The sequence below is a fragment of the Anolis sagrei genome, chromosome 5 (genome assembly GCF_037176765.1).
Source record: "Anolis sagrei isolate rAnoSag1 chromosome 5, rAnoSag1.mat, whole genome shotgun sequence".
In the NCBI taxonomy this organism is placed as follows: domain Eukaryota; kingdom Metazoa; phylum Chordata; class Lepidosauria; order Squamata; family Dactyloidae; genus Anolis; species Anolis sagrei.
Window position 1 is genome coordinate 187086570 of NC_090025.1, and position 14617 is coordinate 187101186.

Sequence of the window (14617 nt, forward strand, 5' to 3'; positions counted from 1 at the left end):
CACCAGTGTGATGAATCTTGCCAATCAAAAGATTGGCAGTTTGAAGCCCGGTTGGGGGTGTACGCCCGACCTTCAGCCCACCTCACTGCCCACATAGCAGATTGAAAACAGCTGTGAGTAGATAAATAGGGGAGTTATTTTAATGGCACTATAAGAAAATAACAGAAAAAAGTCAGTGATTCAATCAAAAGGAGGAAGTCTGTGAACAGGGCTCTTCGGCATGGAAGATGGAGCAACAGCACCCTCTCGTGGCTGGAATTGAGCACAACCTCAAAGATGCCGAAGATGGGAAAAGCCTATATACCTGTATCTGTGTACTGTGTTTGTCCTGTCAGTGTATAACAGCATTGAATGTTGCCATGTATGTATTCTGTGATCTGCCCTGAGTCTCCTTCGGGGTGAGAGGGTAGAATATAAATACTGTAAGTAAATAAATACAGGGAGCTCTGGCGTGGACTGATCCATGAAGTCACAAAGAGTCGGAAATGACTGAACAAATGAACAACAAAATAAATAAATAATTTTTAAAGTGGTGTGATTTAAAGCAGGGTGAATATATTTCCCTTGCTAAACCCTTTTCCATTTTCCAGAAGGCCCCCCAGATTTTATTGGGCAACCTTTTCCATAATCTCTGACCATAAGCCATATGATGACTGGGACTGATGAAGGTTGGAGACCAACATCTTGGGTGCTAGAGGTTTCCCGCCCTTATCAAAAGAGAATGTATTTATTTATTATTTATTTACAGTATTTATATACTGCTTTTCTCACCCCCAGGGGAACTCAAAGTGGTTTACACTGAAATAATGGCAAAATTCAATGCCTTACATGCGTAAACTAAATCACAGATCAATACCATATAATTAAACATAAAATCAATAAGACAATTCACTATATGAAAAAAGGACATTTAAAACATTTATTTATTTATTATTTGTGGCATTGTATACCGCCCTTCTCAACCCCGAAGAGGACTCAAGGCGTTCACAGTGGTTCTAATTTCAACACGAAATAAGAACACTCACCATGGTGTTTTAATTGAACATCTTCATTAAATGTTGTATTCAGTTTTGTTGAAATGAATGGTTAATGTGAATAAGAAATGAAGAAAGAATAGAGTGGATTGCCTGACAACCAGACTAGCAACATTCTATGCTGTAAAATAAGTACAGTTTCCTCCCTTGTGCAGAACTCTTCTCTAATATCTGCCTTTTATGCACAGTGGAATCCCTGTAGACTCACTGGCGAAGTGCACAAACCTTGTGACCATAAAGTGTGTCTTTACAGAGTTCCTTATTATGTAAAACACTGAAATTCAGGACCTGCTTTTCCTTTGAAGGCAAGCACAAGATTGTGCAATGAAATGCCTCATTAGGCTCATCCACCCCAGGTTATTTTAAATCAAGCGCTATGTTGTAAAAGCAATCCATAGGTGATGTTAAACTGCAAAGGCAACCAAACTGACCAATCTCTAGGACATGTTAAACACCAATAATATACAGGGTGCATATTAGTTTTACACTGCTGCAGTTGACTTTACCTGTGTTTTCCTGTTGTCTTCTGCTGTCTTATTTTTGACATTAGTCTTATTTATTTATTTAGCAATTTTGTATATTGGTCTTCTCACCTCTGTCGAGGGACTCGGTCTGGTTTCCAACAGTAATATCACAAACAGTCATTAAAACATCATATTACATATTAAACTAAAACATTAAAATAGCAAAATGCAACCAAATAATTACAATGGTCAGTCGTCACAATAAAATCGTTCGTCATTCATCGTCATCCATCCATATCACAGAATATCGACTCACTCGTCGAATGCCAATCGCCATAGCCAGGTTTTCACCTGTTTTCTGAACGTCAAGATGGAAGGGGCAGTTCTGATCTCCAGTGGGAGAGAGTTCCAGAGTCGAGGGGCCACCACCGAGAAGGCCCTGTCCTTCGTCTTAACACAAAATTGAAATTAGTTTAACACAATATAGGCTCTCTTAACTTTGTATTGTCAAAGGCTTTCATGGCCAGAAATACTGGGTTGTTGTAGGTTTTTCGGGCTATATGACCATGTTCTAGAAGCATTCTCTCCTGACGTTTCGCCTGCATCTATGGCAGGCATCTTCAGAGGTTGTGAGGTCTGATCTCACAACCTTTGAGGATGCCTGCCATAAGTACAGGTGAAACGTCAGGAGAGAATGCTTCTAGAACATGGCCATATAGCCCAAAAAACCTACAACAACCCACTCTCTTAACTTTCTTTGTTTCTCTTCCCCTGTACTAAATCAGACCACTTTTCCGTACAGTATTTAGCTCTGACTGCAGTAATAGTCTAGGCTTTTGGCAGAGGTTTTCCTAGCCCTTTATAAAAAATATAAATGTGGTATTTCCTAGTTGTCTCCCATCTAAATCCTAGTATCCATCATCTGTGGGGGTGGACTGTGTTTGGGGTGGTGTTAATTTAAAATTATGTTTTTACCAGATTTCCTCTGCTTTCTATCTCTTCTCCAGGCAGCAATCTCTATTCCATGTTTTAGCTGCATATTCTGTGTATAATACGGTAAGTTACTGTGTGTAAGTACATAGATATGTATGTTTACTCATTGTAATTGTATATAAAGAAGCATAAATTCTAAAGGGTGAAAAAGGATTCTGCAGCTGGGATATTTCCTATTTCACCTAGCAATTGTAAAATAAGGAGTTGCTAATTCTTGACCAAATTGCCTGAACAATTTTTGGTGGATATATTTTTGTCTGAAACTGTGAAGATTAGAAAGTTGAGGCTGCAGAACCCACTACCTCCAGGGCATAACTTCTGAAACAGCTGCCTTGTTGGAAAACTATTACAGGCTCCACAACGAAGACCCATTCAGTGAGCAGACTCTTCAGGCAGCGCAGAGCATTGTGTCCTCCATCTCTGAAGCCAAGAAAGAACAGTGGATCAAGCTGATCACAGAGGTCGACATGGGCAGGAGCAGCCAGAAGGCGTGGAGGCTGCTGAGACGGCTGAGCAACGATCCCTCACAAACTAATACCCATGCCAACATAAAGGCAGATCAGATAGCACACCAACTCTTGAAGAATGGGAAACCCAACCTTGCCACCAAAGTAGGAAAGAAACCAATAGCCAGACAGCCGGAGATTGAGAACAACAACCTCCATGAACCCTTTACATCTACTGAATTGGACATGGCTCTCAACAAATGTAAGAATGGCAAAGCAGCTGGCTTGGATGATCTACGGATGGAACAAATCAAGAACTTTGGCCCAAAAGCAAGGCGCTGGCTGCTGGAGCTGATGAACAACTGCACTGCATCCTGTCAGATCCCCAAAATCTGGAGGAAAGCAAGAGTCATCGCCATCTTGAAGCCAGGCAAAGACCGTAATGACCCAAAAAGCTACAGACCAATCTCCCTGTTGTGCCACCTCTACAAAGTTCTGGAGAGACTTATTCTGCATAGAATTATGGAAAATATAGACCCCTGTCTGATCCCACAGCAAGCTGGCTTCAGAAAAGGCAAAAGCTGCACATCGCAAGTGCTGAACCTGACCCAGCACATAGAAGATGGCTTTGAAAGGCAGCAGATCACAGGAGCTGTCTTCATAGACTTGTCAGCAGCCTATGATACTGTGAACCACCGCCTCCTCCTGAGAAAAATGTATAATATCACAAAGGACTACCACCTCACCCGCCTCATAGGAAACCTGCTACAAAACAGGAGCTTTTTTGTTGAGTTCCAGGGCCAGAGAAGCAGATGGCGGAAACAGAAGAACGGCCTGCCTCAGGGGAGCGTGCTTGCTCCATCCATGTTCAACATCTACACAAATGACCAGCCACTGCCAGAAGGGACAGAAAGTTTCATCTATGCTGACGATCGTGCCATTACTGCTCAAGCAGGGAGCTTTGAGATGGTAGAACAGAAGCTCTCCGAAGCTCTAGGTGTTCTTACTGCCTATTACAGGGAAAACCATCTGATCCCTAATCCATCTAAAACACAGACATGCGCCTTTCACCTTAAGAACAGACAAGCATCCCGAGCTCTGAGGATTACCTGGGAAGGAATCCCACTGGAGCATTGCAGCGCACCCAAATACCTGGGAGTCACTTTGGACCGTGCTCTGACCTACAAGAAGCACTGCCTGAACATCAAACAAAAAGTGGGCGCTAGAAACAACATCATACGAAAGCTGACTGGCACAACCTGGGGATCACAACCAGACACAGTGAAGACATCTGCCCTTGCGCTATGCTACTCTGCTGCTGAGTATGCATGCCCAGTGTGGAACACATCTCATCACACTAAAACAGTGGATGTGGCTCTTAATGAGACATGCCGCATTATCACGGGGTGTCTGCGACCCACACCACTGGAGAAATTACACTGCTTAGCCGGTATTGCACCACCTGACATCCGCCGGGAAGTAGCAGCCAATAGTGAAAGGACCAAGGCAGAGACATCTCCAGCTCATCCCCTGTTTGGGTATCAGCCAGCACGTCAACGACTTAAATCAAGACATAGTTTTCTTAGAACTACAGAGACACTCGCTGGAACACCCCAGCAAGCGAGAGTCCAAAAGTGGCAGGCCCAAACCCAGCACCTCAATTCATGGGTGATACCAGATGAGAGACTCCCCCCTGGGCACTCAGAAGACTGGGCGACTTGGAAGGCGCTGAACAGATTGCGCTCTGGCACCACGAGATGCAGAGCCAATCTTAAGAAATGGGGCTACAGGGTGGAATCCTCGGCATGTGAGTGCGGAGAAGAACAAACCACTGACCACCTGCTGCAATGCACCCTGAGCCCTGCCACATGCACGATGGAGGACCTTCTTGCGGCAACCCCAGAGGCACTCCAAGTGGCCAAATACTGGTCAAAGGACATTTAACCAAATACCAAATTTACAAAATCTGTGTGGTTTTTTTTTCTTTCTTTTTTTTTCTTTTTCTTTTTAATCTCTGTGTTTGTTTTGCTCTGTTGGAATTGTAATACAATGGTTGCTGATGACACGATAAATAATAGAAAGTTGTGGCAGGCTGGAGTCACAGTATCTACAAAACTTTCCCTCAACCAAGATTTGGCAAAGAAATATAGGGAGGAGGTTTCAAACAGGTCTTCGACCATGTTTAGAACCTTATCTACTACATTTGAGGACTTTGTGATTTCTTTCACCCTAGCACTTTACGGGGTTGATATTAATTACAGTTTAATTTTATATGTGCAGTCACTGCTGTGTTTTATTGAATCTTTTAAGTCAGAGGGTTTTACAGGATTTTTATGTGATTTGTTTGTTTATGTGGACTTTATTGTTATTGTGTTTCTTTGCCTAGGTACTTTGATGTATTTTATATGTTTGCACTGTTGAGTGCTTTTATGAGCCACCCTGAGTCCCTTCGGGGAGATGGTGTCAGGATATAAATAAGGTTTATTATTAAGTTTATTTATTACTAGTATGTAAAAAGAGGTAGGATACTGGAATAGAGAGTTATTTCAGTTGGCTCTCCACATTTACAGGTTTGACTTTTGTGGATTTGATTATTTTAGGGTTCAGGAAGAGTCAATTAGATGTGACTTTTGCTCACTTCCTATTTTGCTGGGAGAAAAATCCTCTCTTGGACCTAAACGTATGGCAAAAATGCCCCTCTGTACCCCCCCCCCCCCCCCGAAGGGGACATTTGGGGCCACACTAGTTTCCCACAGATTCCCACCCAAATTTTTGAAGCTCTCAAACTTGGAGGGCATAAGTTTGAAGCTGAGTACACTCAGCCCTCCACATTCGCCATGATTAGGCGCACACAACCTTTGTAAAAGTGAAACATCATAAATAAAATTAGCTATTTTTAAAACCTGAAAACACCTCCTTAGAAATCTGCAGGTCAGCATGATTCTAGGGTTATGTTCCACTGAAAACTAACCATAAAATTGCACTGGAAGACTTAGAGTTTCTGAGAAATAACATTTTAACCTAATCTAAGAATAATTAAATTTGCAAGAGTCAAACTCACAAATATGAGGGGCTAACTGTATTGTAGTTCTTCCTATAAGGCTGACACTTGTAACAACTCTCTTTTCTGTTCACTCCTCTTCTTCATTTAGGCAGCCAAGGAAGGGAAACTCAAGTATGCAATTCTTTAGATGATTTCTGGATTGACCACAACAGTTTCTGTTCGTGCAGGGAAGCTCAGTGTGGTCATTTTATTTGTATGAGGTTCTTGCAAACTTCTAAAGTATATTTCCTTTGTTTATCTCTTTTTTCCCTTAGGAGGTTGGCTATTGTCAGGGAATGAGCCACATCACTGCTTTGCTCCTTATGTATATGAATGAAGAAGATGCCTTCTGGGCCCTGGTGAAACTGCTGTCAGGACCCAAGCATGCTATGCATGGTATGCCACTTCTGAAATCTTTTTTAAAATGCCATTTAATATCGATCCAACTGAGTATTACTCTTCAGAACTGGAGTCATAGTATCTCAGATTGTGGTATTTGCAACAATTAATATGATGTAAATGAATGCCCTTTAAAGAAATCTGCATCAAATATTGCTTTTAAATCATATACAGTAAATTAGCCTACTGAAGCTCTTCTTGGAGGGACATTGTTATGATGCAAAAAGCATGTTAACCCAGCAGGTGATCTGTGGGGAGAAAGCTGACTGACACAGCAATTTCAAGGGGCTGCAAGGGATAGTGTGAATTTGTCTGAATTTGAATCCACTCTTGAAAGTAAAATCCAGTAAAAAGTATATTTCCAGTGCTTATAGAGCAGTAGTTCCCAACCTTTTTTTGACCAGGGACCACTTGACCTGGGGCCACTTTGACCATGGACCACTGCAACATCAATACCAAAAGGGTTACGAATCAGTTTTTGGTCAACTTTAGATTCAGTTTGGTTATTTGGGGTGCTGATTCAGAAAATTGCATTGGATAGACCACATCAGCTCTATTTTCTGATACAGAGCATATGCCATCCAGTAGTTACCATTTGGTCACCAACAAAAACCCCTATTTAATAAACCTTCGCACTATAAGAGGGTTTTGTGAGACCAGACGCTGTTGTTGCACTGGTGTAGTAATGGGGTTGCGGACCATATTTTAGTTCTTGCGGACAAGGTGGTTCACAGACCACAGGTTGGGAACCACTGCTATAGAGAGATCCAAAATTGATAGTGTAAACTTGTAAACATATTTCTAACAGCATTATTTTCAGTCCATTGTCTACATGGAACAGTGTTTGCATTTATTATTATCAGTGTTATTGAGCATAAGGTATTGGCAACACCCCCTGGCCTCTTTTCAGACATTTTTGAAGTTCCCAGACGTTTTGTCACCAAATTTCAGCAGTATGGCAGGTGCAAAACGTGAGCCTTTTGTTTTACGAGGGAGCCATGCCCGTGGAAATTATATTTCTCCTGTAAAGAAGAAGGAGGAGGAGGACTTTATTTTTCTACCCCGCCTCCATCTCCCCGAAGGGACTCGGGACGGCTTACATGGGGCCCAAGCCCAGGCAGAATACAATTAAAATAAAGCAATAACAATTAAAACAGCATTAAAACAGCATAACAAAAATAGCTAGCAATGACAATAACAACAGACTAATTTTGGAGGGGGGGGGGGAGGAAAACCACTACGTGAACTAGTTAAAGGATAAAGTGGTTTAGTAAGGTAGATGACAATGTAAAGTGAAACTAGGGTTTTTGGAACTGGAAATTGAGAAAAACCACTTCCATTTTTTGCTGAATTATAGTGGCTAAGGTGGGCCAATCAGCAGTGGGATCCTAGAGGGTCTGCAAAATTAGCTCTAAAACTTTTTAAATTGTTCATCTCTGTTTAACGTTAAAAGATGAATCCAGATATATTTTTTTCCTTTTCTCCTTCATGTAGAGACTAGAAATCTGTACTTACAAAATATAGCTTGCAGATTGCGGTGAAATAGCACATTAGGATGCATTGGAGTTTTCTGATCTGGATTTCGTATCTTCTTTATGGAAATGCCAAGCCATGGTTTAACATTTAACCAGCTTTCATGCACCTGATGAAATAGGCTCTTTTAACTCATGTTAAGTTCATTCTGCAATATATTCAATCTGTTTTACCATTTGGGGATTTGGCTCATTGGAAAGCTATCAAGTTCCAGATGCTCTGAGTGTATTTTGTGGGATTCTGTTGGCATTTCATTCTCTCTCTCTCTCTCTCTCTCTCTCTCTCTCTCTCTCTCTCTCGTGTGCTTTAGGTTTTTTTATTCCTGGTTTTCCCAAGCTGTTGAGGTTTCAAGAGCATCATGAAAAAATAATGAAGAAATTTTTGTCTAAACTTAAGCAGCATTTTGTAAGTATATGCTAACACATGTGAACTTGACAAAGAGAATTATTTGTGGGCAAATGACACTTTTGTACTAGAAATTGTGTCTTTAGTTCTTGGAGCATTCTGTATAAGGTGTAGGATAGAGGGAATTGTTGATTATTGCTTTCATTTTGGATTAGTCTGATCTTTTAGGGCAAAAAATTCCAAACATATCCTGCTTCATGTACTGTGTTTTCTAATGTATATATCTGAGGATTCTGTGTGGCTTTTTGTGTGTGTCAGGAGCAACTTAAGAAACTGCAAGTTGCTTCTCGTGTAAGAGAATTAGCCATATGCAAGGACGTTGCCCAAGGGACGCCTGGATGTTTTACCATCCTATAAGGCATCTCTCATGGCCCCACATGGTAAGCTGGGGCTGTCAGACGGGAGCTCACCCCGCTCCCTAGATTCGAAAGGCTGACATTTCGGTCAGCAGTCCTGCTGGCACAAGGGTTAAACCCATTGCGCCACCATGGGCTGCTTGTTCTGTATGGCTGCTTGTAAAAGATACTAAAAGTATGGTTATATTTTGCAGTTGTCCAAAATATCTATATATTTATTTTTTAAACTGGAGTTCATCTTTGTATAGTTTATTTATTTATTTGAAAAAAGTAGATGCCACTCTTTAGTGGAATATCCAAGTTGGCTATGAAAAAATATTACAAGATAAATAAAGAGCGTGAAAATATATTTGAACAGATTTAAAAACCAAAGTGATTAATTGAAACAGATAGTCTTGAAAGCCTAAGAGAGTCTATGGGATGTAAATACCTAGGTGATAGATTTAAGTGGATTTAAGTAGATTCAAAAGCCTAGGGTAAGAACCAGCATAATAGAGTGGCTTGTATGTTGGAATAGAATGCCAGGAGACGAGGATTCGAATTCTTGCATAGACATGTGAACCCATTGCCCTACACATCCATAGAGATCCTTTGGGGACTTTTTGACTCCTGGGGGATCCTGGGTGATGGAATGAACATTTTGAAATATTTTCAAAATGGAGAATTAGGGGGTTGTATGTGGCTCATAGGCCACACCCCTGATCTTCCAGGACCAAGTGGGATGCAGTTCTCTTTCCTATTTTCCATTGTAGGCATCATTGTAGGCTTCTTTTTCCTAATTTCCATTGTAGGCATCACAAGGTGGGCTTGTTTGTATGGACTGTGGAAGTTACAATTCCTATGAGATCAGTTGTACATTTACATTGTCCTCTAGTGCTGAGTTAACCATTTCTTGGCTTCCAGACGGCATGAGACATCGTTATTACTTGAGGTTCATAAACTGTTTCTTCTTTGGCAGGACTCCCAGGAGATCCACACTAGCTTTTACACAATGAAGTGGTTTTTCCAGTGCTTTCTTGACCGTGTGAGTGCTCTCGGTTTGATACCTCCCCCCCACCAGTGCCCCTCTCCAAACACACATTTTGTTGCAAAGATTGAGTAGTTTGTTTCTCATACAATCAAATGGTTCTCTTGTTGCAGACTCCCTTTAGGTTAACCCTCAGGATCTGGGATATCTACATACTTGAAGGAGAACGGGTTCTCACTGCGATGTCTTACACCATTCTGAAAATGCACAGAAGTAAGAGCTCAGCCTTGGCCTTTTAAATGCTGAAATGCTGAATGATGTCGTTGGTCATCTAATGGAAACATTTTAAGATGTTGGATATGCTTCAGAAAACAGTAGTGTTTTCTTCCATCTCATTTTGGCTTGAGAGACCCTGCTTTTTAAAGTACTCGCATACAAGTTAAATGATTAAAGAGACAGTAGAGTTGTAATAGTTATAATTTTGTACAGGAAAGATTTAGATTTTACTCCCTTCTTGAGTCATGAAACTAAATGGGCAATCTTGGGGAATTCATTTTCTGTCAACCTACCTTTCTTGTCAGATATGTTGTGTAAGTAAAGTAAGTAAAGTGAAGGGCCCCCAGCTCAGCAGGTTACACCGCTGAGCTACTGAACTTGCTGACTGAAAGGTTGGCGGTTTGAATCCGGAGTGCGGGGTGAGCTCCCACTGTTAGCCCAGCTCCTGTCAACCTAGCAGTTTAAAAACATGCAAATGTGAGTAAATCAATAGGTACTGCTTCTGTGGGAAGGTAACAGCGCTCCATGTAGTCATGGTCTAGGAGGTGTATATGGACAATGCCGGCTCTTTGGCTTAGAAATGGAGATGAGCACACCCCCTTGAGTCAGACACGATTAGGCTTAATGTCAAGGGGAAAGGTAGAGAGAGATGCATGCCACTTTGAGCTTACTGGAGAAAAAAGTGTGATATAGACATAGGTAATGAATATATCTGAATTAACGTCAGTATATTTTTAAAGGTGAACTTTGGTTCCTTTAGGAAAAAAAATAACTACATTATTGCTTGCTTCCCTAGTTTTTGTAAGGTTGTCTTCTCTTTTGTCGTTCTAGAACACCTGATGAAATTGCAAATGGAAGAACTTGTAGAATTTCTTCAGGAGACTCTTGCCAAAGATTTCTTCTTTGAAGATGACTTCGTAATAGATCAGCTCCATAGCTCCATGGCAGAGCTGAAACGAGCAAAGCTGGACCTCCCGGTAGCAGGTACGTAACATCCCACAGTCTGTTTTGCAATTTCTGCCACAGAACGGTGGGCCAGACGGAGTCTCAAAAGGTGACCAACTTGGTCTGGCAGCTTCCAGAGCAGTGAGACCAAGCTGGCCACCTTTTGAGACTCTGTCTAGCCCTCAGTTCTGCGGCAGATATTACAAAACTTCAGTGAATATGCAGAAGTTTCAATATGTTTGTTTCCTCCCCTCAGCAATGGTGATACTTTCCAGTTTCAAAAAGGTTCTTGGAAAATGAAGTATATTTTTTCCCTTCCTGAAACACACCTGTACCTAATGGTCGGAAGCTGACCACATAAATTGTACCAACCATTCTTAAGCTACCGACTCCTGAGCCATTGGTTTTGTTGACATAATGAAAGCCACATGCCTAAAATGTTGGTAGTTTGTATCAGATATTCTCTTCCCCAGACTTATCAATGCTTTCAGGAAGCCAGAGGAGACAAGGGGAAGGTTTCCTGATTTGGCTCCTCTCCCCCTTATGCCCTTTGCTCATATAGGAATGTTTGTACTACTCAATGGAGAAGCTGTGTTTTGCAAGCTGAGAGCGGAAATTGAATTTTACACTTCAGTTTGATTCTGCACCATGAGATTGGTCCTTTAGTTAGTTCCTGTGTCAGTGTGGCAGAAGAGAGTAAGCATAAATATTAGGACATCAAGGAAATTTGTGCAGGTCATATGTTGGAACTGTAATAGGTTTAATTCTCTATTTTTCATCCCCATACTAATTGCGTCTGATACATATTTTTTGGTATTTTCATTGGTGGAGGAGTACGTTTCCCCCCTTGAGTATCCAACTAATTCACACCGTATCTCTGGGACATTGTTCTCCTTAAAAGTTACAAATCCTTTTCAGGAATATTAAAACACAATTATTCCCAGTTTGGATCCTTATGAGATCCCCCCTCCTCCATTTTAAACTCTTCTTTCTGAAAATTCTCAGTTCCCTCCTATTTTAATTTGTTTTAACTAGCTGCCGTTCTGTACAAGCACACCACTTTTATCCTCCTGACTTTGACTTTTTCTCTTGGGGACAAGTGTGTGCGAAACTAGAATTTTGTGCATTAACCAGTGCTGAGAATAAACACTTATTCACATTAGCCAGACAGTCTCTTACATCACAAACTGGGATCTATAAAGAAATGATGGCTCTGTATATGCTTATGTGTGCTTTAGGGGCAAGCTGTATAAGGGAAGTTTTTCTTTACTTATTGTTTATTTGTTCAGTTGCTTCCAACTCTTCGTGACCTCATGGACCAGCCCACGCGAGAACTCCCTGTTGGCCGTAGACACCTCCAGTTCCTTCAAAGTCAAGCCAGTCACTTCAAGGATACCCTCCATCTTACCCTTGGTCGGTCCCTCTTCCTTTTTCCTTCCATTTTTCCCAGCATCATTGTTTTCTCCAAGCTTTCCTGACTTCTCATTATGTGGCCAAAGTACTTTCTCCCCTCAATTTTGTGTTTCGTCCATCCTTTGGCATGGGAGTTTTCTTTCTATCCAAATAAGCACAAAACGTCATCACACAAAATGTGAGATCTGTTTTCTCTTCTCCTTTTGCTTGGAGAATGGATGCCTCATTTGTTTTAGGTATGAATTTCATTAGCCCTTGAGTCGGATCTCCATCCTCCCTGATCATTCTTGTTTTTCTAATCACTATCTTCAAGCGATGCTATCTGTCAAGGAGCTCCCACTCTGTTTTTTCCAGACATTACCTCACTCTGGTGAGCCTTGTCTGTCTCCGATTCCATGCCGGTGCTGGGGGCCTGAAGCCTTTTCCTGGCAGGCAGAGTGTTAATCCTGTCTCAAGAGCGCTGTGCCTGAAAACCAAAGTTCCCCTTTGCCCATTCGTGACAAGGTCAGTTGCTTAGCTAGTTAGGGAAAGCATCAGACTTTCTCAGTATGGAGAAGAGGAACAAAGGGTGAGAGAGGAGAGAACAGGGAGTCTTGGAGGAAGGATGCTTTTCAACCAATCATCTTCTGTGATTGCATTCAATAACAGGCATGTTGAGTGTCTTGGATACAAAAGATATTTTGCATCCCATCAGTTCCTCAATCTGAGAACTCACAAGAGATAGAAAAAGCTCAGTGATTAGGAAAAAGTCAGATATATATTTACAAGTATCCTGCTAATCGTTCACAGTGTATTCTAACAATTAGGGGGATGGGGGCTTTGTGTAAAGAAAAGGGACAGAAGACCTGTGGCTGATCTTTGATCTTAGGTCATGGACCCTTGCTGGTGGCCTGGAAGTAGGAAAAATGCAAGGTGCACAAGGTTACCATTAGCATGTCAAAGGACCACAGTTGAGTGCAGACTGAATCAATAGGAGATGTCCTGCTATTCCTGCAGGAGTCCAGGAGCATTGTGGAAGAGTAAATGCTTATCAGTTGTCTTGAAAACCCCACAGCACATCTAGACTAATTCTGTGGCTGACTAGAGCTTTACACACTAGCATTGGAGAACCATTGATCTAACGGAATGATTGAGGTTTCATACCTCAGCTGAATGATTGAGGTTTCATACCTAACCATTGATCTATGGAATGATTGAGGTTTCATACCTAAGCTGTAAGTTCAACTGAAGATTGTCTTATGGCACTTGAGGTACAGCCATATTTGGCTACAATAAAAATGTGTCAAAGATTTTTACAGAAGTGTTGTGGTAGGACAAGAAGTAAAAGTTCTTTACTCAGACATTCATAATTTATTTCTGCCGTTGTTTGGAAGGAAGCTAGGTTTGCAGGAACCTCGGTGTCTTGGTGGCCTTGGCCTTATTGTCCCAATAGCTTTATAATGTATGGTAGCCTGTAAAGCTGTTGTAATAATAAAGCATGCCTCTACACAGAAGATATATGTCTCCATGGATTTCTTCTATGATATACCATATAATTAAATTTTAAGCACCAAATTTACAGTGTGACACTACTCATGTTGCATCATTACACTTGAGGAAAAATTAGGAAATTACACTTGAAAAACAACAGGAGTAACTGACTTTGGAGGAGTAACCATTCTATTCCCATCACAGTTTGTGGCACAGGCTGACCAGGTAGTACTGTATATACTCGAGTATAAGCCGACCCAAATATAAATTGAGGCACCTAATTTTACTTCAAAAAAACTGGGAAAACAAATTGACTTGAGTATAAGCTGAGGATGGGAAATTCAGCAGCTACTGGTAAATTTCAAAATAGAAATATATACAAATAACATTTCATTAATTGAAGCATCAGTAAGTTAAATGTTTTTGAATATCTACATAAGACTCAATTTAAGATAAGACTGTCCTACTCTAATTAAACAATTATTCTAACATTCTTCAATGTAAATGTGCTTAAGTATCCTTCTGATACTACTAAAGAGAGTAAAATAATAAATGTATTAAAAATAATAATAGAGTAAAATAGTGGGAATATAATAATAATAATAATAACAATAGCAGAGTAAAATAATAAATATAATAACAATAATACATAGAGTAAAAAATGTAAAGGTAATAGTAATAAATAAATAAATAAATAGTAATAATTTCAGAGTAAAATGATAAACGTAATAATAAAAACCACAGAGTAAAATGATTTATTTATTTATTTGTTTGTTTTATTCTGTCAGGGCAACCAGTTGATTATATTACATTTCTAACAGAGCAAAGCAAACAAACAGACAAAATACAAAATTTGTGAGTTTGGTAGTTGAT

The 14617-nt window shown here is 40.6% G+C and overlaps 1 protein-coding gene across 8 annotated transcripts in view; it reads left to right on the plus strand.

The window, feature by feature from the left end:
• The window catches only part of USP6NL (USP6 N-terminal like), a 166903-nt gene that overhangs the window by 132311 nt on the left and 19975 nt on the right, over positions 1–14617 (plus strand). For all 8 annotated transcript variants that reach the window (XM_060776515.2, XM_060776521.2, XM_060776517.2 and 5 more), the window contains 6 exons: positions 2506–2554; positions 6256–6376; positions 8223–8317; positions 9632–9697; positions 9814–9913; positions 10748–10900. In XM_060776515.2, the coding sequence (XP_060632498.2) occupies positions 2506–2554; positions 6256–6376; positions 8223–8317; positions 9632–9697; positions 9814–9913; positions 10748–10900 (584 nt within the window). The remainder of the gene's footprint in view (positions 1–2505; positions 2555–6255; positions 6377–8222; positions 8318–9631; positions 9698–9813; positions 9914–10747; positions 10901–14617) is intronic.